At 44.4% G+C, this 26,747-nt stretch overlaps 1 protein-coding gene across 1 annotated transcript in view; it reads right to left on the bottom strand.

Annotated features, from left to right (window-relative positions):
- Positions 1–26,747, bottom strand: part of dyrk4 (dual-specificity tyrosine-(Y)-phosphorylation regulated kinase 4) — a 126,915-nt gene that overhangs the window by 38,868 nt on the left and 61,300 nt on the right. The window contains exons 7-10 of the mRNA XM_068059726.1: positions 17,351–17,489; positions 4,668–4,749; positions 1,941–2,113; positions 1,792–1,852 (exon numbers count right to left, since the gene is read on the bottom strand). Of these exons, the coding sequence (XP_067915827.1) occupies positions 1,792–1,852; positions 1,941–2,113; positions 4,668–4,749; positions 17,351–17,489 (455 nt within the window). The remainder of the gene's footprint in view (positions 1–1,791; positions 1,853–1,940; positions 2,114–4,667; positions 4,750–17,350; positions 17,490–26,747) is intronic.

Raw genomic sequence — 26,747 nt, 5'->3', positions numbered from 1 at the left:
TGTACCTAAACTGAGCTAATATAATAATAAACAATGTGCCAACTTTCATTCTCACACACATACACTAGAGATTTACACACACACACACACAAATAGGTTACAGAGTGGGGAAAGGTAGATTGGTTGAGTTAGAGTTCATAAAAAAGGGGCATACAGCCTGTGAAGTCTGGTAATTCGGCTGGCTTCTGGCTGAATTCAGTGGTCCTGAGACTTTTAGTTTGAAGAGGTAGATGACAAGGTCGGTGAGTCTTGGAGATAGCGATGCGGATGATTTCCTCCAATGGGATTTCTGGTTGTAGCCGAAGTATGCAAAGGTAGTCAGTTAACAGCAGGATTTGAAAGATTTCAAGTTGGAATGGAGAGAGAGAGAGAGAGAGTGTGAGAGAGAGAGAGTGTGTGTGAGAGAGAGAGAGAGAGAGAGAGATGAGAGACGGAGGGAGGGATGGAGGGAGGGATGGAGGGAGGGATGGAGGGAGGGACCCCCCCCCACTTAGGGTCTGCTCATATCAGAGTCCAGTTGCTTCTCCTCTGCTGCAGAGAAAGACACCAGCTTAAAAACCACAGATGGGGAGGTGCTTATGACAGTCACTCAGTCAGTCAAACATAACACTTAGCAGTATTTCTTCTTCTTGCTAAAAGAGAACAAACAGTTTCTTTAAACTTCCTGGGTCTTGGTTCTTGCTGGGAAATGCAGACATTTCATCTCCTTCTTCACAAGCACTGCAGTGTAGAATACAATGTTGCGAACTAGGTGACCATCCTGAGCTTCTCTTTTTTAAATGTCTTTTAAAAAAAAATTCAGATCACTGGTCAGTGGATGAAAGAAAATTATCACTCAACAAAGCCATTGGCGTAATAGCTTTGCAGAGCTTTCAAAATGTTAAGTATAGCGAATTAAGTAATTAGACACTTTAACAAGTTGCAAGGCACTTATTGAACAGCTGAGTCTGCTCAAAACAGCTGGCTTACTTTAATACATTGTAGGCGTCACCTTTGTAATTGACTTCTACAGTGTTGGAAATGGTTATTTTTAATACATGGTTAGTATAAGTGGTGTGGACTCTAGTTGAAATCTCCCATGATTATAGTAGTATTGTTTAACTCATTTCATTCAATAGATTTGCCTACATATTTCTCTATCTTCTCCTTCCACTATTTGGCAATCTGTAGGTTACTCTTAAAAGTGTCACCAATCCCTTCCTAACCTTTATTTCAATCCAATCAATGCTATTTCTATTTTTTTTGTTTGTTATGTCCTTTCTTGCTACTGCCAATATGATATTTCTGATTAGCACAGTTACCCCACCACCACTTGCTCCTTCCCTTTCTTTACTAAATACATTACAGCCGACAATTTTAACTGTTGATCCTTTCTTGTCTGTGGCCATGTTTCTGCTTTCCCTATTACATCTGTTTCCTCACTTCTAATTACTGTCTTCAATTATCCTGCCCTGTTGATGATGCTCTGTATACTGGTGGATTGCCAATTTAATATACTTTGTTTTTGTTACTCCTGCTTGATTTTTTTAAACAGGTATATTATTATTCTTATAACCTTCTCTGTTCCCTGAGTATTTACGTTACCTTTATTTCTTTTTGTACTCTGATGATTGCTCGCATCACTTATTTTTCTAATCTGCAGGTTACTATTATTTCCACCCAAACCCATAAATGTCAATAAGTTGCTAAAAACGAATTATTGTCCAAGTAACTTAAAAATATTTTGAACTATTTTGCACTATTATTGAACTTGAACTTAAAAACTTTTCTCAATTCAATTCCAGCTCTTACCAAAAAACAAACATTTTCTTTGTGAAGTTTGAACGATTTCTGCTGGTGGAATCCCAAATACCTCAAGAAAAAAAACATACAAACCCAGTAAGAGATAATCCAAAAAAGAAATCTATAACTAAAAAGGGGGACACCTAATTTATTCATACCTCCATGATACAAGCCAACTGCTCCACTTCATTTTCCCCAGGAAAGAGTGGGTAACCAGTGTAGAGCTCAGCTAAGATACAGCCAAAGCTCCACATGTCGATAGCTAATCCATACTGGTGACCCAGAATTATTTCAGGTGAGCGGTAGAATCTGCTCTGGATGTATGTATAAACTGTTGTACAAACATAATAGATTTTAAACATTAAAATAAAATAAGTGAGTGGTAAAGAAGGTTTGCACCCATAGGTTCAACCCATCCTATCTCTGTACAGATGTTAACAAAATGTCTGGCAATTTCTATTTTAACCTATAACATACATTAACAGTCTACCATAGCATTGCTCATGCGAGTCAGAGGTTTAATAAGAACAAGGGTGTTAACCCAAGTGCTACCAAGGACACTGAATTCTGAGCATTGAGGATGCCCTGGGCACTGGGAGAACAAGGAAAGGGACCAGGGAATGGCAAGACTGGAAGCAGAGGAAGGAGTCCCTTGGTTCCAGGAATATTGGAGAGAGAGGTTTTAGACTTGTCTTCACATAGTCCTCTTAACTGCTGCCACAACTCTCTTCTGAAACCTTACAAGCCCTGGTGCCCACCCCAAAACAACATATCAGCTCACTTAGTGTGATAACACCACATAAGATTTACTTCCTTCTGAAATACTATAGCAGAGTTCTCTTTACCCTCTGCCTGGAGAGATCGACATTCCCAAGGCAGAGAGAGGAGGAAAATGGGGTGTAGACTCATTGAGCTGAATTTTTCAGTGGGCATTAGGACCCCGATGTTGGGCCTGCCAGTGCAATCTTCCAGGAAGTGGCCTCTGTACTCAATGTCCTATTAAGGTTCCTGAAGCTGGATGCTCAATCAGATTGTCTGCAGTGATGTCAGGCCCAATCAGAAGGCCTACAGCATTTCATACTGGCAGGCCCACCAAGACAGGTGGGCGCTGCTGAGGCAAGCAGGCGAGTGCAAGGGCGCCTCAACATGGAGCCGTCAATGATTGTCTGCGGAGAAGGCATCAAATAAACAGGACCAAAGTTGGTAGGACCATTGGGGTGGAAGGGGAACATCTCCACAGGAGTAGTGATGGATGCAGATGTGGCCTTTGCTCCCTGTGGACCCGTCAATGGGGCAGGGAGTTTCTGTCTCTGATAGCCGCCTGGCCTGCCACCGGGAGGCTGCCTCCAATCAGCTGGCAGCCTCTACATCGGCAGGGGGACCGCTCTGATGGTGGGGAAATATTGGCCCTTTGCAAAATGGTTCTAAGTGGGGCCTCAATTGCCCAAATTGGCTGCTCATCTCCATGGAGTAGGCAGCCAACCTAGTTCCCAGCCGGCCCCTGGGAAAGGCCCCCGGAGACGGGGATGCGTCGGGGAGACGTCCCGAAGTGGCTTCCCCCTATTTTCCCAGCAACACCCCCCCCCCCCCCCCCCCCGCACCCCACTGCCTCCAACCCCTTCTCCATGGGGCTGGGAAAATTCAGCCCATCATGTCAGAACTCTGTCTTCAATGTACTACCCCAGGATTTTCTAGGGCTATGTGAGTGGGTGTAACTGGGCTTGTGACTATAGCAGCTGGAGACCCAACGTATTTACAACAATGAGGCTGGAGGGAGTATTCCTGGCCCTCGCTCAGATTTCTCCTCTCTCAATGATCATTTGGCACACCAGTGGAGGAGTGCCTATGAGGAGCTGGCAAAAGGGCATGCTGCCAGATCACCACAGAACAGAAGGTCTGCAGGGGTCCTGGAGCAGGATGACAACAACATTACAGGCAAGTCTCAAAATTCTTACTGGACTCCCACTCCTAGGATGATCAATAGGCCAGATGCAGATCTCTTAGATCTAAAGCTACACTTGTAGTTCCTTGTGCTTTTTTAGGCAGAAGGCCCAAGAGGAAGTGAGCCTGGATGTGGACTTTGCTTCGGCATAAGGAAGAACAGGAACAAACTCTGCTCCTTTCCCTTAGATTTACAACTGTCTTCACATTTCCTCATGCCGTTTCAGGTGTACAGCAAATAAAGTAAAATCACCCAAGTATATCTCTTCTCCAGGGGAATATGGGTGTCTCTCCTATGACCATTTCTATTGTTTTCTTTTCACACAATGTGATGTTGAAACTTCCATCTTCAATTGCAGTAATAACATTATTCAAATGTCAGGAGCAATGCTCAATATAAATTTAAATAATTTGACTAAGAGCTCCTAAACACAAATAAAAGGTACTAAACATTTTATTCTGCTCTAATATAATATAAAAACAACAAATGCTGGAAATACTCAGCAGGTCTGGCAGCATCTGTGGAGACAGCGGCAGAGTTAATGTTTCAGGTCAATGACCCTTCAACTTTTATTCTGCTCATTGTTTTTATTTATCCAATATTCTTCTTCTGTATTCTTTCGTTTTTAAACTTTGCTCTTATTTCTATCAAATCTACCCTATTCTACCCATTCCATCTCCTGAAATTGGCAAAAAAACAACTCTTTGAAAATAAATGCTTTAGTGACTTTCTTTTCTCTGCCTCATCAGAGCCACTGACTATTTAGGAGGTGTGTCCCATGTCGCAAACAACTGAGCTCTGATTGGGTGAAACCCAACCTGCTTTGTCCATAGTGTAGGCTCCCAAATGGTGGTTAGTCCATGCACACCAAGGAGATAAACATTGTTTTCTTTTGAAAGTACAACAAAATGCATAAAATGAAAGATATTTTCTCTGTACAAACCTTTTTGATCCTCAAAGCAGCTTGATCCAAAATCAATTACTTTGATTAATCCTTGTCCTTTGGGGCAAAGTAATATGTTCTCCTGGCAAAAAGAACAAACAAATGGTTATATGACATAATAATTTCTTCGTCTGGTAAAGAATATAATAACATACAGTCCAAAAGGTTGAATGTCCCAATGTAATTGCTCAGCAATTGTCAGGGAACTAGTTATAACTGTAGTCGCTTATATATATATATTATATATTGTTACGACCAGATGAGAAAGGGGTCTAGGGGTTCCTTCTCAGCCTTTGCCTGGTTTAACCATAACAGGGTTTAATTTTAGCTCCCTCCTCAGTGAATCCTTGTTCACCACTTTCCAATTGTAAGGCAAAGAAATCAATTAGACAGGTTTTCTTAGATTTGAACAAGAAAGGTGGAAAGTTATTAACCTTAAACTCTAATTCGGTTAAGGACTACGAATACGCAACGTGACCACGCTAGCCTGCATAAGCGATAAACACACATGCAGATAGAGACAGATAAAGTAGAAAGAATAAAGGGGAAAAATTTGAGGCAATAGTGGGGCTGTAATTACAGTCCTTTGAGTTCAATGTTGAGTCTTTGGTTGCCAGTAAGTCTTGCCGTTCGTTGGGGCCCAGTGCATGCTTTAACCTGTTTCGATGTCGGAGTCTTTTCTCTCTTGAGGTTTAAGCGACTTCATTGGGTCCGGAGGTTTGTGAGAAAGTGAGAGACAGCCAACCAGCAGAGAGGCTGTCTTGTTCCAGGTTCAGTTGCAATCTGCAGTCAGTCTTTAAACTGTCCTGTGAACACAATTTAAAACTCCAAGTTGGCCAGCAGATTAGTCATGTGACTAACCCCTTATTTGGGAACAACCGCTCCTGCGGTTTGTGGATTTCAAAGTTTTCAGTGGTGGAGGTGTAGTGCTGTCTCTTACACCGACAAGATGTGGATCACCATTGCCCAGACCAATCTCTGTTAATTGAATCAGTAAGCAGCTATCAATGTCTTTTCCTAAGCGACTGTCTCTTCGTATGCAAATGTCCTCCAGCCAAATGTCTGGTGATCTCTTTAAACAAGTAATTTCTTCACTCCAGTAACAGTTTACAATTAATATTGATATGATGAAATTAATATGCCTCATTCTTGAAGGTGAGGGGTCTTCACGACACCTCCACACCCAGCAGAATGAAATGCGATTTTGTTTTTAAAAAGAGCATTTCATAAAAGGGACTAGAGAGAAGATAAGTACAGGAAAAAACACATGCATCTCTCTCATTCATTCAGAAATCCTAACAATTGTTACAGCCTGTCTTTTCTTGGTAGCAGTGCTGCTTTAAACTGTCCTTTTTGGCATCCCAGTAAACATGTGGTTTTTGGGGAAGTTTTTCAGTTTTCACATTTCCATGACTGCCTCGGGTGTCTTTGTTCTTGTGAGGTCTGCAGGGCGAGGGTTAGATTTAATTAGCCCTGAGTGGAAGTTCGGCTCATGGACGTCAGCAGTGGGTGGTTCTACTCTGAACGCTCTTTCAGTGCTTTGATGAGTCATGCAAGGGCTTTTCACCTTAAGGGATGGTTGGTTCCCTTTTCTCCTGACTGTGGGGCAGGATTCCTTGCTAATCCTCTATTTGTCCTCTGGGACTCTCCTGCTTGGAGGCATTTGTCCAGATTCTACTGCACTCCCCCTGTGGCACTTTGACTAGGTGAGGCATCACCCTCTCGGTTTCTCTGCCCTCTTGAGGACTTTCTTTGTCTCTGCAGGTTCCTGTAAATGCTGTTAGCAACTCTGGTGAGGTGCTTCTAGTGTCTGCATTTACATAGGAGGATGTGGGGTCTAATTTTTCAAACATTTCGGGATTGGCTGACCGGACAGTAGGGGTTTTCAATGGGGATTCCTCCCGGACTTTCTTTAACTTGCCCTCTTGGTCCCCCTTTCTCCTTCCTTTCTAACCTTTTGCCAGCTTTGTTCTCGGCAGGAGTCCCTAACAGTTCACCAGCCCTCCAAACATTTATACAGGACTTGGGGTGCAGATTTCACTGTAGGTTGGGGTTTCCCCTCAACCTAGCACATATGGCAACTCCTACAGTACTCCACCACATCATCGTGGAGTTTTGGCCAGTCAAACTGCTGTTTCATGCGGGCTTTGATTTTTCGTATACTGACATGTGCAGCCACTGTAATCTCGTGGGCCATTCTTAATACTTCTCTCCGGTACCTCTGCGGCACCACTAACTGGTGAACCACTGTCCATTCCTTGCTGTCAGGTCTGTGAGGGGACTCCACTTCCTCATCAGTACCTCATTCTTTAAATAGTAGCAATCAGGGACTCCGTCTGCTTCAATTTCAGACTGGCCAGCCTGTGCAAACTCGCGCAATACTGGGTCAGCACACTGAGCCTCAGTTAGGGAAGATCCATTTAACTCATTTCCTGGGTCTTCTAACTTTCCAAAGAAAGTCTCAGACAGACCGATCTCATGGTCATCTGCCTGCAGTGCCAATTCAGTCTCCTCTGGGGAAGCTGCTTTGATCATGGCCTGATTCACTTCACTATACATTCAGGGGAACTGCAGGGGACTGTATCCTGCTACCTCCCTGTGGTCTCTCTTTCACTACTGGGGAAGCTACCACCTGGCCCCGCCAGATTATTACCTCGGAGCAGGTCAACCCTGTCTACAGGCAAACTAGGGACAATCCCTATGGTCACCGGTCCTGAAACTAGGTTGCACTCCAAGTGCATCCGGTGTAAAGGTACAGGCACACACTGCCCTCCAATACCATTCACCACCATTCTGGTGTTCACTGCACTCTCTGAGGTAAAGGTCAGGCCTTTTCCCAGTCAAAGCAATCTAGTGGCCCCTATGTCCCCCTCCCACGTGCTCGCTCACCGCCCCCGGTCCGCTCGCTCACCGCCACCCACCCCCCCAACCGCTTGCTCACTGCCCGCTTGCCACACCCCCGCCTGCTTGTTCACTGCCCGCCCGCTTGGTCCCTGCCCTGCCTGGCCCACACGCTCCCTCCCCTCCCTGGCCCACTCGCTCCCTCCCCTCCCCGGCCCGCTCGCTCACTCCCTTCCCCGGCCCGCTCACTCACTCCCTCCCCTCTGGCCCGCTTGCTCCCTCCCTCCCCTCCGGCCATTGTGTGCTGCCATGTGTTTAGGTTGCCATCGTGTGATTATTTCAGCAGGGCCATCTTTAATCCTGAAAGCTGTCTGACATCGCAAACTGTGATGTTTTAGTGGCGCAGTCTGCATTTGCGCATGTGCCATTGCAGCGCCACCTAGTGGTGGTGTTGTCAGCAAACATAGCCATTGTCAAATATCATCTAGTTTTATTTTATTGCCAATAGATGGCAGCCCAGCACAGATATATTTATACATAAAAAAGAATGTGTATGTGTGCGAATTGCCAAGTACAGGATTCCCTGGTAAAGCTTTGTCCACAAAACTTTTGCTAAACAGTATGAGCAAATTTCTGCTAATTTTTTACAATTCAGAATATTTTTGCAGAATTCCTTCTTATGGTAAAAAAAAGCCACAAAAATGTCACAAATAACGGCAAACTGAATCAATACAAAGCATTGTTTCTGTCTCTACTGTTCCATTGGAAACAAAGTGCTGTATAATTCTACAAGTGTGCTCTATAATGTTGCCAGTGTATTATAAAGTTACAAAGTGTTGACAGAACAGAAACAGGGCATTTGGACCAACAGGCCTATGCTGGTGTTTTTGCTCCACACAAGTCTCCTTCCACCTCTCTTTGTCAAACCTCATCAACTTCTATTCTCCCTCATGTGCTTAACTAGCTTCCCCTCAAATGCATCTATGCTATTTGCCTCAAATATTCCCTGTGGCAGTGAGTTCCACATTCTGGGTAAAGAAGTCTTTCCTGAATTGCCTATTGGATTTATTAGTGACTATCTGATATTTATGGCGCCTAGTTCTGGTCTCATCCTTAAGTGGAAACCTCTTCTCTACATCTACCCCATCAACCCTTTCATAATCATGAAGACCTCTATCAGGTAACCCCTCAGTCTTTTTTTCAAAGAGAGAAAAGAGCTCCAGCCTGTTCAATCTTTCCTGATAGGTATAACCTCTCACTTCAGGTATCATTATGGGAAATCATTGTTGTCCCTTCACCAGTGCCTCTACATCCTTTATATAATATAGAGACAAGAACTGTTCAAAGTTCAATGCAAGTTTAGCACAATTTCTTTGCTTTTCAATTCTGTCCCTCTAGAAATGAACCCCTGTGTTTTGTTTGCTTTTTAAATTTATGGCCTTATTAACCTACCTCACTAATTTTAGTGAGCTGTGTATCTGTATCCCCAGATCACACTGCTCCTCTACCCCATTTAGAAACTTAGGACTGAATTTTCATAGCTCATTGGGGTCGGGCTGGGAGGCGGGAAGGGTCAGAATATCGGGATGGGAAGCGCGGGACTGAAGCCTGACGAATCATGTTGCAATCAGATATTCTGAAGGGTGACCAGCATGGCTGGAAGACCTCAAGTTCACATGCAGCAGGCAGGAAATTAAGCCTGTCAAACAGGCAGTTAACTTCAATTTTAACAGGGTTTTCTGATTTTTTTAAAAGAAGTGCACAGGAACCACAGGGCTTCAGAACCTTGCCAGATATAAGGCCACAGTGAGCTAGAGGCCTGCTACCCAACCCAACCCCAACGGGACCTGATGACATGTGTCAGGTTCGGGCCCATCGTCCCGGTACAGCTTTCGGGCTCGGGTCGGGTCGGGCTGAGTCCAAGTCGAGTCGGGTCGGGTTGGGCCGGACACACACGGTAAGTGCTCCACTGGTAAGTATTGAAATTAAAAAACTTACTTGAGCTTGGAGTCTGGGACGAAACTGTGTCTGCGCAGTGAGCCAGTGACGTCACTATGACGTCATCACGCATGCGCTGCAGCTTCCTGGAGTTTCCAAGTCAGAAGGTAATTAAACGGATGGTTGGGGCGGGTTCGGGTCAGGTCGGGCTCGGGGCAAAATCGGAGGGACTCGGGCCGGGTCGGGCTCGGGTCCACTGTGGATCGGTCAGGTTCTTTTTTCCCGACCTGAGCAGGCCTCTACAACGAGCTAGCGGGAGGTCAGTACTGGCTCCAGACAGCAGCAGGAGTGCCAGCCTCTGAGTAGGGGAGGGCGGGGGGGGGGGAAACAGAGGGGAAGGGAGCAGAGGAGCACGCAACTAGCCTCGTGTGCAAAGAAGTTAACCTCCATAGAGGGTCCACCGTTCGAGGCTCAGCTACCCTCAGATGTCTGAGCAGCAGTGTCGACAAAGACTCCACTTCCCCAGGGAGGCTGTCACAGAGCTGTGTGCCATGTTGGAGGATGAAATGAGCCCCTTGGGAAGTGCTGGGCACCCAATGCCTGTGGTGCTGAAGGTCACTATGGCACTGAATTTCTGCCCAACAGGATCATTCCAGGGATCCACTGGAGATATGTGTGGGGTCTCCCAGTCTGTAGCACATTGGTGCATCTAGATGGTCACCAATACCATGTTTAAGAGGGCCAGCCAGTTAGTGCACCAATCCAGACAGTCAGGCCAAGAGGGTCATATGATTCTGGGCTATTAGGAGCAGGGTGTGATCGACTGCACAATTGTGGCCAACAAGATTCCCACAGACCAGGCAGCAGCCTTCATCAACAGGAAGGGCTTCCACTCGCTCAATGTACAACTGGTCTGTGACCAACACTATCGTTTCCTGCAGGTGTGTGCACAGTTCCTAGTGAGGCTGGCCCAAGTGCCAGACCTTTTCAGATCCCCCTTGCGCCTTCACGGATGTATGCTGGGTGACATGGGCTACCTATTGAAGACATAACTATTGACGTCTGTGAGGAGCCCTGGCACTGCTGCAGAGGAGAGATTCAACACCTGCCACTCAAGTGACCACCGAGCAGGCAAGAGGGCTTTTGAAGATTTGTTTCAGGTGTGTAGACAGATCTGGTGGAGGCCTTCAGAATGGCCCAGCAAGGGTCTTGCGTATCGTGGTGATGTGCTTTGCACTGCACAACCTGCCACTACAAAGGGGAGAGCAACTGAACAATGAGGATATCATGGAGCACAATGCCTCTGACGATGAGGAGATGGAGAGAAAATTAACCAGGCCCAGGATGCTGAAGAAGCCCAGGGATCACAGGCAAGGCACTATGAGATACATGGGGAGCTCAGGACATGTTAATACAGGCACAGTTCACATGGTCCTTAGTGACAGATCCAACCAATTCAATAAAGCTTCAGCAGTCTGCAGCTTTGTTGTTGCCTCCTTCATTGACCTTGCCATTTACCTGCACCCAGTAAGACTGCAGCATGGGGAGTACCTTGACCTCACATGGTGTCGTCCCACCTATCAAACCCTTTGACGGAGTCAGGGAGCTCCTGTAGTCCCAGCGGCACACAAGGAATACAAGGAAACCTCATGCTTTGTCACATCACACTTTTATTGGCGAACAAAAAATTTCTAGACTGCATGCTTCCAAAAAAATACTTCCCCATGAATGCTGAGTGCAGCTAGGTGCTCTTCTTAAATCTCTTTTATGTGTTTCTATGTGGTGCACCCCCTGTGCTGTCTGTTGAGGTGCAGGCAGGCTGCTGACCTTGCTGCCCTGTGGCTTGGGATGACCTTGACCATCGTCCTGTGGCTGCCTGAGGCCTGGAGGGCCTCCTGCACAAGTGCAGGAGCCTCCTCTGTTGTCGTGACTATCTGAGGTGCTGGTGTCACTGATAGAGGGGCTGAGGGGCCCCTGCCCACACCAGGAGTGTCATGAGAGGAGCCCCCAGATGCACCAGACAGCATCTCTTCAACCCTTTCAAGGCCCACCTGTACCTTTCTGCTCACCTGAGGTGTGTGATGACCTGGAGATGAGTCTAGGCACTTCACGCCCCACCATCCCACCCCAGCCATTGCTGCACAAAGCTCATGGAGTTGGCGATATCGTGCAGGTCTGCCGCATCTCCTGCAGCCACTGGTCTGCTGGATATTGCTCTCCATGAGAGTCGACAATCTCTCGATGGAGGAAACCAAGTGTGTACATGTCAGAGACATGGCAGCACACATAGCCCGGATGGACTTATCCACTGTTTGTGCCAGGGTGCGCATAGTCTTTGGAATCTCCGCCAGATGTCCCCTCACCTCATGCTGTAGCTCCAGCATCTGCTGCCTTGCTGACGACTCCAGAGGCATGTCATCAGCCTGAGGCTCAGCATCGCCCTAGCCTCCCACGGTCCTCAGAGTATTGCTGGCCTTGTCTGTCACAGCCTCTGCCAGCTGCTCGGGTGCCAGTGTGGTGTGCTCATCAATCATAGAGTCATAAGGGCACAGAAGGAAGCCATTCAGCCCATCGAGTCCATGCCAGCTCTCTGAATGTCCCATTCCCCTGCTCTATCCTCGTAGCCCTGCAAGTTTATGTCCCTCAAGTGCCCATCCTATTTCCTTTTGAAATCATTCATTGTCATTGCTTCCACCACCCTCGTAGACAGTGAGTTCTGTCTCATTACCACTCACTGTGTAAAAAAAGTTCTTCTGCACATCCCCTGCATCTCTTGTCCAAAACCTTAAATCTGTATCCCTTAGTCCTTGTGCCATCAGCTAATGGGAACAGTTTTTCTTTGTCCACCTTACCTAAACCTGCCATAATCTTGTACACCCCTATCAAATCTCCCCTCAATCGCTTTTGCTCCAAGGAGAACACCACCAGCTTCTCCAACTTAACATTGTAGCTAAAATCCCCTAGCCCTGGAACCATTCTGGTAAATCTCCTCTGCACACTTCTCAAGGACCCTCACATCATTCCTGAAGTGTGGTGACCAAAACTGAATGCAATACACTGTTGTGGTCTAACTAGAGCTTTATATAGGTTCAGCATAAGTCCCCTGCTTTTGTACTCAATACCTCTAATTATGAAGCCCAGGATCTCATATGCTGTCTTAAGTACTCTCTCAATATGTCCTGCCATCTTCTAAGACCTATACACATGAACCCCCAGGTCCCTCTGTTCATGTACACTCATTAGAACTGTGCCAATTAGTCTATCTTGCCTCTCCCTATCCCTTCAGCCAAAATACATCACCTCACTGTATTAAATTCCATTTGCCACTTGTCTGCGCATTCTGCTAGCCTATCTATACCTTGTTCCAATTGATTGGTATCATCCTCACTGTCTGCAACACCTCCAAGTTTGGTGTCATCTGCAAATGTTGAAAATTTTACTCTGTATTTCAAAATCCATGTCTTTAATATTATATATATATAAAATCAGAAAAAATTGGTCCTAGCACTGAACCTTGGGAACACCACGGTCTACCATCTTCCAATCTGAATAACAACCATTTACCATAACTTGCTATTTTCTATCCTTAAGCCATATTTTTAGCCAGGCTGACACTGACCCTCCTATTCCATGAGCCTCAATTTTGTTAACCAGCATTTTATGTGGTACTATGTCAAATGCTTTCTTAATGTCCCTATAGACAATATCCATTGTTTTCCCATCATCAATTTTCCTTCGTCAAAAAATTCAATTAGATTAGTCAAGCACAATCTGTATATTATAAATCTGTGCTGGCTCTCCTTAATAAACAAACCAAGAGCCTGTTGATTTTTTTTCCCTGATTACTGTTTCTAAAACCTTACCCACCAGTGATGTTAAACTGACCAGCCTGTAGTTACGAGGAATGTCCTTACACCCTTTCTTGAATAAGGGTGTCACATTTGACACTCTGCAATCTTCTGGCATCGCCCCAATATCTAGGGAAGATTGGAAGATTATGGCAAGCCCTTATGCTACTACCTCCACCCACATTTCCTTGAGCAACTTGGCATGCAGACATCCGGACCAGGCGTCCTATTCATTCTAAGCAGAGTCAGCTTTTCCATACATCCTCCCTATCAACTTCCACCCCCCAACACCCCCCCCCCCCCATCCACTACCTTTACCATCTTCGCTTCTACCGATATTTTGTTCGCATTCTCTTCCTTAGTAAACACCAGTACTCATTCAGTATTCCAGCCTTGCCCTGCGCTTCTGCGTATATGTCACCCTCTTTGTCCCTAACAGGTCCCACCCACCTCTTACTAACCGCTTACTATTTACATGCCGGTAGAAGATTTTTGGGGTTCCTTTTATGTTAACTACCATTCTATTCTCATATTCTCCATTTGCCAGTCTTATTTTCCTCTTTACTTCCCCTCTCAACTCATTGTATTTGGCCTGGTTTTTGCTTAAAGAATTCACCTGACATGCATCATACAACCTCTTTCTTGTTTCTTCATATTCTCTATCTCCCTCGCCATCCAAGGAGCCCTGGTTTTGGTTCCCTTACCTTTCACCCTTGTTGGAATGTACTTAGCCTGTACCTGAAACATCTCCGCCTTAAAGATCACCCATTGTTCTGTTATAGTTTTACCTGTCATTCTTTGGTTCCATTTTACCCTGGCTGGATCCCCTCTCATCCCATTGAAGTTAGCTCTCTTCCAATTTACAAGTTCTACTTTAGATGATTCCTTGCTCTTCTCCATTACTAATCTAAACCTTATGATACAATGATCACTCTTACCCAAGTGTTCCCCCACAGACACATGGCCCACCTCACTTCCCAGCACCATATTCCAGCAATGCCTCCTTCCTAGTTAGATCGAGAACATACTAGTCAAGGAAGTTCTCCTCAACACATTTCAGAAATTCCTCCCCCTCCTTACCTTTTACTCTAACATTATCCCAATCGAAAGACCCCCAATATCACCACTCTAATAGTTCTTGGACATGTCTGATTTCCCTGCAGATTTGCTCCTCTATCTCTCACTATTTGGAGACCTATAGAATACCTCCAGTAATGTGATCATACCCTTTTTGCTTCTCAACTCGCACCAAATGGATTCTGTCTTTGCTTCCTCAAAAGCATCCTCCGTTTCAACACTACAATGTCTTCCCTATATCAGTACCATACCTCCCTTTTTCCATCCCTTGCGGAACACTTTGTATCTTTAAATATTAAGTGCCCTGCCCTCACCATTTTAAGCTATGTTTCCATTATTGCCACTGCATCATATTCCCTATTTGTGATTCACCACACTTTGTACATTTACATACATGCATTGTAAACTTGTCTTTGTATTCCTCATAGTCCTTCTTAATCTGATCCTATTTAATATTATTATCATCTCTAGTATTATCCAACACTCTCACTCCTTTATGCACCTTATTCCTCTTTTCTACTTCCATGAGCTGGTGCTGATCCCCCTGCCAATTTAGTTTAAACCCTCCATACCACACCAGTGAACCTCCCCACAAGGACATGGGTCCCAGTCCTGTTGAGATGCAACTCATCCCTTTTGAATTGGTGCCTCCTGCCCTAGAACTGGTCCCAATGTCCCAAGAATCTGAAGCCCTCCCTCCTACAACATGCCTCAATCCACTTTCGCTAGCATGTGGCACTGGCAGTAATCCAGAGGTTACTACATTCGAGGTTCTACTTTTTAACTTCCTCCCTAGCTCCTGAAAATCTGACCATAGGACTTCAATACCTAGTCTCTCCATGTCACTGGTACTGACAACCACAACTTCTGGCTGACTCCCTTCCCCCTGCAGAATTTTCTGCACTCTCTCCGTGATGTTCTTTACCCTGGCATCAGGTAGGCAACACACCTTTGATTATGATCCCAAATTTACTCGCAACTGGATACCCACCGACGTGAGAGTATCTGCGCTGGTGGAGTGTGTGCAGGGGAATGATGTGACGGCTGTCCCCGGTCTCTGGAGCTGTCTGCTCTTACATTTGCCCTACGTGAGAGAGAAGATTAATTAGAGGGCAATGCACATTCCATCACTCCCTTCAGACTACTCCTAGTGTGAAGCTCCATGTGATCTGTGGTGAACACACAAGCATCAAGCCTCATGTTCGCCAGAGGCTCTCTTGTGCCCATCCATGCGGCCACTCACTCTTTCATGTCTCCACTCCTGTCTCACCAACAGCATTGAAACGGTCCCCATGTTGTCCACCAAGCTCTAATGCCTCCTCCTCCATGAGGGTCAGGATTACAAGGAACGGGACGCCACTGCTGGTCTTTGCCCTTTCCATTCACATTGTGGGCTGTCTTCTCCTGCAAACACATAGGTGAGCATAGTTAGTCACCTGACAAAGACACACGCAATGCCTATGCTGGTGTCATCTCACTGTCCATGATGGTGCCACTGAAATGCCCTCTGCATGCGGCCACTCAGAAGTGGCAGTGCAGGAATCAGCTCTGACAGACCAGGGCCATTCACCAAGATGCTGCCATGCCTGCAACAGGGAATGCTGCTGACTGGCACCATTGCCATTGACTGGGTTGGCATCCTTTTCTCGCAACCTCACCCTCATGCATAGCCACATATCCGCCCCTAAGAAAAGCAATGTGTGGTGCACTCACCTGAGCTGATCGCATGAGGTTATTCACCCGCTTGCAGCACTGCAGCCAGGTTCTGGAGACGGCTGCACGGATACTGACCTCCTCTGCGATCTCTGTCCAGGCTTGCCTGGTCTGGCGGCAGGTCTTCTTCCGTCTTGGGGGAAGAGGATCTCCCACCTTGCCTGAGCTGCCTGGAGGAGGACCTGCAAGGAGGCAACACTAAACTATGGTGCCACGTGGGATCTTCCATCTGCCATTCTTTGACAGGCCCTCTGTAGTAGGTCTTCCACTTGGGCTTCTTTATGGCTGGATTGATTTAAAAAAAAGAGTGTTGGCAGCCCTTTAAATATGGTGCCAGCACTTCCAGTGGTGTGATCTCACGCCGCCACCATCATCTTATAGGATGCCTCCTCCACCTGCCGACAGTTAATTGGCTGCCTGCCGCTGAATACCGCTTCCCAGCTTGCCACCCACCTAAGCGACAGCGGCTCATGCTTCTGCTCCCGGCGGCAGGAGCTTGGGCATCACTGAAAAATTCAGCCCTTAATTTCAAGAGAGTATGTGGCCTTACAATTCCTCCTACCAACATGTATTATCTCACACTTATCTATATTGAAGTTTATTTGTCAATTGCACAGCCATTCTGCAAGTTTATTACTGTTTTCCTGTATTTTGTCACAGTCCTCCTTTGTATTAACAACCCCCACCCCCCAACTTGGTGTTCTCTGCAAAATTTGAAAATTTGCTTCTGATCCCCAAGTCCAAATCATTTATGAACAACAGTAATCCCAGCACCAATCCTATGGAACACCACTTCCCACCATTTGGCAACCTGAGTAATTACCTTTAACCACTATTTTGTACCCAGCTGTTTTTCCAGTCTGCTACCTGAACCCTGATTCCACACGTTCTGACTTAGTCATGAATGTACTATATAATGCTCTTGTTGTTGTCTAACACACTCAGTCCCTCCAAGAGAGAAACTTGCACTGGTTTTGCTCTCTGACTCCTTTTATTTACTTTGGTTTAACATTTTGATAGATTTTTATGCTGTTGGGAAATTATCTATTATTTTGAATGTCTCAGAAAACTGTCAGGCAGTACAAGAGACTGGTATATCACATTCCACATGTGTATTTGAACATAAAAGTGTAGAGTCATGATTAGGTAATATAACTACATACTGCCTATTTTTACAACACAAATGCTGTCGGTATTGATTTGCCAAGTGCAGTATAATGGTGATATCAATTGTATATGATGCTGTAATATTATTACATTACTTACAGGTTTCAGGTCACAGTGAATTATTTTTTCCCTGCAGAGCATTTGTAAACTCTTTAGTAAAGTGTATGCAAATCGGCAAATAAGAGAAATGGTAAAACCCTGGAAGTTGTTCTTCTTGATAAGTTCATACAGATTCATTCTGTGAAAAGAGTAGACTCCAATTATCATCTATCATCTTCCATGAATTTAATGGGGGACTTTATTTGATTTTATGATGCTCGCTATTGGGGAGTCCTGCTGACTGGAGCACATATTGGGAAATTTTGCGCACGCTGCCCATACCTTTCAATCAGAAATATAATTGTCAGCTCATGTGTAATATCCTGATGTGTCCTGGCAGGTTAGTGTCTATGGAAGAATGTACACTCAAAGTTTACCATGGCATTCCATCAATGTTTAACCATGCAGTAACTATTAACCAAAAGAACTTGATAACAATCTTACATGTCCTTACATGTCCACCTTTGGCTGTAGCACTATAGGCTGTTTTTAAAAAATGTGCGACACTAGCGGGGAGTCTCGCCTGCTCGGAGAACATAGATTGACATCGTGAGCAGCTGACCCACGATTTCTCGATATACATGGCTGGTGGACCATTCTCAGTGCACATGCGTAAATTCAAGTCTCAAGTATACATCTCACCTGGCACAAGTGTACTGGAAATATTATCAAGATAGTTATCACATTAAGCTTCAAGTCTTTAGCAAACCCCTTTAAACAAAACAAGTTCATGATAACTAGACTGGTAAACTCTCCATTATCTTGATACTGTAATGTATTCATTTGTTAGATTTTAGATGGTAAATCTAGTGATGCCAGGTACCAGAGCAACCCTTCACTAGACAGGATCAATTAATATGTGGGAACTTTTTGTGGGATACACGGAACATTCTTTGTTCTCGTTCTACACAGGCCCCCTCCCTCCCTCACCTCTTTTTCCAGTAGATTGATGACTTGTTATATCGGTGCTGCTTCCTGCTCTTGCCCTGAACTGGAAAATTTAATCAAATTTGCTTCCAATTTCCACCCTTCTCTTGTCTTCACGTGTTCTATTTTGGACTCCTCCCTACCCATCTTTGACTTCTCTGCCTCTATTTCAGGGGATAGCCTACATCAACCAATATTCACAATAGGCCCACAGACTCCTGCAGTTTATAAAAACAGAAAGTGCTGGAAATACTCAGCAGGTCAGGCAGCATCTGTGGAGAAAGAAGCAGAGTTAATGTTTCAGGTCTGTGACCTTTCATCAGAACTGGCAAAGGTAAGAAAAGTATTAGGTTTTAACCAAGTGAAGGGGTGGGGGGGGGGGGGTGTGTTGGTGGTGGGGAAGAGAAAAAAGAGGTGTGTGATAGGGCAGAGGGCAGGAGAGATTAAATAACAAAGATGTCATGCGACAAAGGCAAAGAATGTGTTAATGGTTGAGTTGAAAGAGAAATAATTCGTCCAAAGAGATTGTTAATGGTAGAATAATGAGCAGCTCTGTCCAAAAGCACAACATGAAAAACAGGCACAAGGTTAAAAAATAAAATAAAATAAAGTTTAAAAAAGAAATAAGTAAAAAAAAGGCCATTCATGCTCTGAAATGGTTGTACTCAATGTTGAGTCCACAAGGCTGTAGAGTGCCTAATCAAAAGATGAGGTGTTGCTCCTCGAGCTTGCCTTAATGTTCAGTGGAACACTGCAGCAGGCCAAGGACAGAAATGTGGGCATGAGAGCAAGGGGTGTTGTTGAAATGGCAAGCAACCGGAAGCTCAGGATCATGTTTTCAGACCGAGTGGAGGTGTTCCGCAAAGCAGTCACCCAATCTACGTTTGGTCTCCCCAATGTACAGGTGACTGCTATGTAGAGGAGACCACAGCTACCTTGACTACACATCCTCACACCCCGCTTCCTATAAGGACACCATTCCATTCTCCCAGTTTCTCCATCTCCATCGCACCTGTTCAACGATGCAACCTTCCATACCAGCACTTCTGATATGTCCTCCTTTTTCCTCAACCAACAAGGATTCATCTCCACCTTCAACCATGTCCATTCTATTTCATGCACTTCTCTTATCACTTCCCCTTCCTCCCAGAACCATGTTAGGATTCCCCCTGTCCTCAACTTCCACCCCACCAACCTCCATATTCAACAAATCATCACCCACTATTTCCGCCATCTCCAGCGTGATGCCACTACCAAACAGATCTTCCTCACCCATCCCCTTTCAGCATTCCAAAGAGACTGTTCCCTCTGCAATACCCTGGTCCACTCCTGTCACCCCGAATACCCCCTCCCCTTTTCTATGGCACCTTTCCATGCAAGCACAGGAGATACAACACCTGCCCTTTTATCTCCTCTCCTCACCGTCCTAGCCCCTAAACACTTCTTCCAGGTGAAACAGCAATTTACTTGTACTTCTTTCAATTTAGTATACTATATTCGCTGCTCATGATGTGGTCGCCTTTATACTGGGGAGACCAAACACTTTGCAGAACACCTCCATTCAGACCACAAGCATGACTCTGAACTTCCAATCACCTATCGTTTTAATTCTCCACCTTGCTCCCACTCTGACCTTTCTGTTCTTGGCCTGCTGCTGCGTTCCTATAAAGTTCACCGTAAGCTCAAGGAACAGCACCTCATCATTTGATTGGGCACTTTACAGCCTCCTGAACCCAACATTGAGTTCAACAAATTTAGATCAAAACCTCTGCCCCATTTTGTTTTCTTTTTCCTTTGCTGGTTTGGTTTCTCTTTTATTTCCTTCATTTTGCTCTCGGACACAGCTATCCAGGATCCTGTAATTCACGCCTCCTCTAGACACATTGTTTCTTTCTTTACTAGTCCAATTACCACTCCCTGTGGCCTTGCACCATGAAACCTTTTGTCATTTAACCTCTCCTGCCCTTCACCCTATCACAGACCTTCCCTTTGGTTCTTCTTCCCACCCTCGCCCTTTCACTTGCTCAAAACCTATTACATTTCTAACTTCTCCCAGTTCTAATAAAAAGTCACAAACCTGAAACATTAACTCTGTTGCTCTCTCCACAGAAGCAGCCAGACATTTATTTACAGCATTTTCTGTTTATATTTCAATTAACACAATGAACTGATTCCCTGAACAGCTCTCCTATGCACTAGAGACACATAGATGATTCTGTATTTAGAAATTTGCACTTTTATGGGTCAATTTGTCACATTTTGGAACAATTAAGTACATTTTCCAAATATGTGCTCCCAGCACAGAACCTCACTTCCCAGGAGCACATGTTGAGAAACTGGTCATGCACAACCATGATGTTGAATCCATTATGGATAGAAAACCCGGGTGGGACATATGTGATTTCCCAGTAGGTGCTTCCAGTGGCTGAGACTCTGCTCCAAGAGTGCATAATTGGAAAAGTGACCCTATAATTTCATCATTTTAAAAATAAATTTAGAAATAAAATAAGCTTTGGATCAGTATATTTGACTTGCTTATAAAAATTAGAATATAATTAGCAGTACATGATCTTCCAAATGAAAATTATTTGAAAATTCACATAAGGAATATAAAAACCACTTCGGAGCAAATCAAACCCTGAAAATTTCCTACTCAGCAAAAAAATGCTTGTACGTGTTTTTCTGAACTTGCGTTGAATGCCATTTTCTGTGGGAACATTTTTAAATAGCCTTTAGAGGTCAAATATTTCAAAGATTGGTGACATAAATCATGTACCAGTTGCTATTTAATTCCAGTAGTGTAACTGCTGAAAGATAAGATAAATTATAGAGATCTTACTGCAAAGAGTGCACGTGTTACCAGGCTTGAGACAGCTACTATATCATTCTTTTCCCTTTTGTGTCATTCAGAGTTTCCATAATCTAATGCTTTGGCTTCCACAGCTCTCCTGGGACTGTCTTTTTACATCATATTAGTTAGCAAATGCAACAGAGTGCACGTTCTCACATTTACTGTTAAACCTTTCTTCTTGTCAGCATGCTTTTGTCAAATGGCTCAGAGCTAGTGCAGCATATCTTAAGATATCTGAGCAATGATAAAATGCTCTTGGATAGTGCTACAGCCCAACTGAAAAACTCTGGGGGTGAATTTCTGTTGGGATTCTCCTGCTTTCTAACTAACTACATTGCAACAGAAGACCTATAGTGTCTTATCACATCTCTGAGAAATTTCTCAAAGCAGTACAAATAAACAATGTTAGCCAGGATGGCAGGTAAATTTTCATCTTCACTGCCTGGGTGCTAATCCGGCAGACTGGATTGCCCACACCTCCCCCCTTCGCACCTCCACCTTGAAATCAATGGAATGACAATCTGGCAGGTTCTACAACTGATGACTGACCTGCTCCATCGAATTACCACCTGCAGGTGGTAAAGATAAAAACTGACTCCTATAAAAACTCACTGCTCTTTTTCAAATTGTGCCATGGAGTATTTTACATTGATCTGATAAGTCAGTTTTAAAATCTCATTTGAAGGATGACACCTCCAAAAGTGGAGCCTTCCCTCAGTGTTGTCTGGACTCTTTGCTCAAAGCTTGACGGGAGGTGGGGTGGGGGTGCTTGAATTCACACACTTCTAAGTCAGAGGCAAAAGCATTATCAACTGATGCCTAGTAGTACAAATTAATTTATAAGATCAAAACAAATAACTATGTTTCATGGATAATAAAAGATTGGTTAGCACTGCATGATTTCAGTTCAGTTCTATGGGGCAATGCTATTCATAAATTTGATTTACAACAGTTTTGGTACAATTAAATTTTAGGAAATTGGTTTGCATGATAGCAAATTTGTTGCTAAGCAGATAGGTCACATTTGCCTTCTTTGTACTTTGAAACTTGTACAAATGTTAAACTTATTGGGCACATTATTCACAGGGTTACATTTACTTTGGTTCTGTGATAGACATAATCATTGGACTGTCTCGGTTTAAGGTCCAGTGGGAGTCTCTACACTGTTTATCTTGTATTTATATTGTAGAGAATGGGTTATCATTGCCAAACTCTACAGCACTGACGCTTTCCTGTCCTAATGAATTGTGTCCTGTTCATGGACTATGGTTTAAATTAGTCATCAAATACATAAAACAAACAGTAAAATGCAAAGTGAAATTAATTTATACGTCTGCTAAAATCGCTAACCTGCTGTCTGAAAGTGGCTATTTTGGAGGCAAAATTCCTTTATTCAACAAGTTTATTGGAAAATATGGATGTTGGTAAAAAATGATAGTGTTGCAGAGAAAATGCTGGCAAGCAACTCATTCATGCTTAATGTTTTTTGAAGATTCCTCCAGAATAGATTAATGAATTTTACTAAAAATTTACTTAAAATGCCAATTATTGATGTTACTGTCTTGCTACAGGCTAATCATGAAACTTACATAGAACTATGAAACATTTCAGGATCAATGAAAGTTGAGTTTTTTAAATGCCCGGTAACAAGCTTTTTTATGTTGTCTGATGCAACATAAGTGAGATGTGTGGAGTTCAGGTTGTTGAAGATCTCAAACTGGTTTATTAACAGCTAACTATTTACATGATGCCTCTAGGTGTTACAGTAACAGAGTACATCTGGTATGCAGTCACATGACCACATCCTGGTACTCAGCTCATTAGCATACTAAAATCTTAAAGGGACATCACTCTTAAAGGCAATGACACAACATCCCTCCTCTTTCCAAAGATAAGTCTCGTATGCTAAAAGTAAGAAACACACAAAATTAGATATCAAAATTATTTAGACAGGGATAGAGATTGTGAAATTTACAAGTATAGAGGCTCAAAAGTCCATACATCTTCTCGGTGGTTTGACAACTCTTGCTCGGGCATTTGTGTCTCATCTGTTGCTGTTTTTTCTGAAGATTCTCCTTCTCTGCATTCAGTTTTTGTTGCTCTGCCTTCAGCCTGCTAACATATCTGTTGCTTTTCTCAAGATGACCACTTTTTAGGTCTGGTCATTCTTGGAAAGTTCCAGTACCTCATCTCGAAGAGATAACAAACAATGCTTCAACTCATTCCTCCTCTGCCTCCTCAGGACATTGCGTGACCTTCGCCTCTCCTCATCCTGTGTGTGTGAAGGCTTGGGACTCAAGAGCAAGGACTTGTTGGGGGAAGAATACTTGGTCTCATGGAGATACCTGTCCATTCTGGCTCATTGTGGTGTAGGCAGTTCTCTAGATAGCAAAATTGAAGGCTGTTGCTGAGTTTCCAGACTGCACCACTTGATGCTGGTTAAAGTCTGCAAGTGGGTTCCGGTCCTTGGAGATTTCCCCTTGGCAATGCTCTTGTGGATAGTTATGATGTTGCGGTCCTTACACGCTGGTAGTCCTGCCACTGCTGGTCCACTCATGTCTACTAGGTAGAACATTTGTGGTTTCCACGCTGACTTGCCGCATCTGCATTGCATTGTTAATGTGCCACTGCAAGGGATGGGTGACCCGTTGTATGCAGATAACGAGGCAGTTGCTGGTTGTATCATTGATTTCCAACAACTCTGGCACATGTCTTTGAAGATTTAGACTGGTAGGATATTTGCACTAGCACTAGTGCCAATCTTGACCTTGAGTGTATGTTTGCCACCTTTTTTTTAGATTAGATTAGATTAGAGATACAGCACTGAAACAGGCCCTTCGGCCCACCAAGTCTGTGCCGAACATCAACCACCCATTTATACTAATCCTACACTAATCCCATATTCCTACCAAACATCCCCACCTGTCCCTATATTTCCCTACCACCTACCTATACTAGTGACAATTTATAATGGCCAATTTACCTATCAACCTGCAAGTCTTTTGGCTTGTGGGAGGAAACCGGAGCACCCGGAGAAAACCCACGCAGACACAGGGAGAACTTGCAAACTCCACACAGGCAGGACCCGGAATCGAACCCGGGTCCCTGGAGCTGTGAGGCTGCGGTGCTAACCACTGCGCCACTGTGCCGCCTTTCTTTGGGCACGTGATGTTAATAGTAGCGAAAGCTTCCAACTGCTTGACTTCATCGACATGGTGTGTCAGGTTCACAATGTGGAATGCTTGCTCATCTTCTGACTGAGACTTGCTTCTCTCTGGCTCTTGTCTCAGGTCTGTTTCACTGTGAATCTCGTGTATCAGCTTGCATTTACACAGGTCTCTGGCGCTTTCTTTGCTGCTGTTGCCCTGTTTTCTGTTTGTCTGTGTCCTGTCATGACTGCTGGCCCCATCTTTGGAGCCTGATTTCCTGCCTAGGTGGGCCCAGTGTCCTTTTGCATGCACACCTTGCACAGGTCACAAAATGCAGGACAGCTTTGTTGTGAGTGGGACCAACCACACAGCTTCCTTGCTCATTTCAACCCGGTTATTGTGCTGATACTGTTGGCTGCACCTAGTGCTTGTAGGTGCTGTTGTCCAGTTACAATGGCTTTGTATTTCCTGCCATCTTCCAGCAGTGCATCAATGCCGTGATCTTTCTTTTTCTCCAGAGGTCTTTCTGAAATGCTTCAAAAGGTGTTGCTAAAATCACCAGCTCCATTATTTGCCATGACAGCTCAGCTTCTGAGAAATCGCATTTGTTGCCCTTACTACGGCATCTACTGATGAACTGGTCTATTGATTTCTGTGGCTGTTGCCTGCAGGACATCAATTCTAGGCAGTGAATTCTGAAATTCACTCGCAACTGGAGCTAATGTTCCAGCGCTTTTCATATCTTTGAGGGATCTTTCTGGTCCGTTTTAGATATGCCTGAGGTATTGATTCTGTGTAATCCCTCATTTATAATTGCTATCATTACTTTTACAGCCTGTTTTTCTAGTTCTACAATTACTTGCTCTGTAAAGCATAATTGCATTCTCTGTTGGAACAGTTTGAACTCAGATAGGATATCCAAGGCTTTCTAGTTCATGCTGGGAAAATTGATACCCATGTTTCTGCTGTTCTTTTGCTTTAAAACTTGCTTGAAGACCTGGTTCTGTGACTCTGTACTTGTTTCACCTTTAAGAAAAACTCACTTGGCTGCTTGGATTGACAGCAGTGCATGTCTGATTGTCTAGCTTCCAGCTATGCTGTTTGTTTACTCAGTTGTGTAATAGGCATTTCAAGTGTTTTTTTCTTTGCTACAGTTTGTTTACATAGCCGTTCAATTGGCAATTCTTTACACCCGAGTGGTTTTATGAGCTTTTTAAAAAAACTCTGGCTGAGTGAGTGAAGGCTCTGAAGCGTTATTTAGAATTAGAATTAGAAAATTACAGCGCAGTACAGGCCCTTCGGCCCTCGATGTTGCGCCGACCTGTGAAACCATCTGACCTACACTATTCCATTTTCATCCATATGTCTATCCAATGACCACTTAAATGCCCTTAAAGTTGGCGAGTCTACTACTGTTGCAGGCAGGGCGTTCCACGCCCCTACTACTCTCTGAGTAAAGAAACTACCTCTGACATCTGTCCTATATCTATCACCCCTCAACTTAAAGCTCTGTCCCCTCGTGTTTGCCATCACCATCCGAGGAAAAAGACTCTCACTATCCACCCTATCTAACCCTCTGATTATCTTATATGTCTCTATTAAGTCACCTCTCCTCCTCCTTCTCTCCAACGAAAACAACCTCAAGTCCCTCAGCCTTTCCTCGTAAGACCTTCCCTCCATACCAGGCAACATCCTAGTAAATCTCCTCCGCACCCTTTCCATAGCTTCCACATCCTTCCTATAATGTGGTGACCAGAACTGCATGCAATACTCCAGGTGCGGTCTCACCAGAGTTTTGTACAGCTGCACACTTTTCTGCATTAAACTCCATTTGCCATCTCTCAGCCCAGCTCTGCAGCCTATCTATGTCCCTCTGTACCCTACAACGTCCTTCGGCACTATCCACAACTCCACCGACCTTAGTGTCATCCGCAAATTTACTAACCCACCCTTCTACACCCTCTTCCAGGTCATTTATAAAAATGACAAACAGCGGTGGCCCCAAAACAGATCCTTGTGGTACACCACTAGTAACTAAACTCCAGGATGAACACTTGCCATCAACCACCACCCTCTGTCTTCTTTCAGCTAGCCAATTTCTGATCCAAAGCTCTAAATCACCTTCAACCCCATACTTCCGTATTTTCTGCAATAGCCTACCATGGGGAACCTTATCAAACGCCTTACTGAAATCCATATACACCACATCCACTGCTTTACCCTCATCCACCTGTTTGGTCACCTTCTCGAAAAACTCAATAATGTTTGTGAGGCACGACCTACCCTTCACAAAACCGTGCTGACTATCTCTAATGAACTTATTCTTTTCAAGATGATTATAAATCCTGTCTCTTATAACCTTTTCCAACATTTTACCCACAACCGAAGTAAGGCTCACAGGTCTATAATTACCAGGGCTGTCTCTACTCCCCTTCTTGAACAAGGGGACAACATTTGCTATCCTCCAGTC

Source organism: Heterodontus francisci, chromosome 27, assembly GCF_036365525.1.
Source record: "Heterodontus francisci isolate sHetFra1 chromosome 27, sHetFra1.hap1, whole genome shotgun sequence".
Classification (NCBI taxonomy): Eukaryota; Metazoa; Chordata; class Chondrichthyes; order Heterodontiformes; family Heterodontidae; genus Heterodontus; species Heterodontus francisci.
Note: the sequence above shows the minus strand (reverse complement) of the source record. Positions and strands in the feature narration are given on the sequence as shown.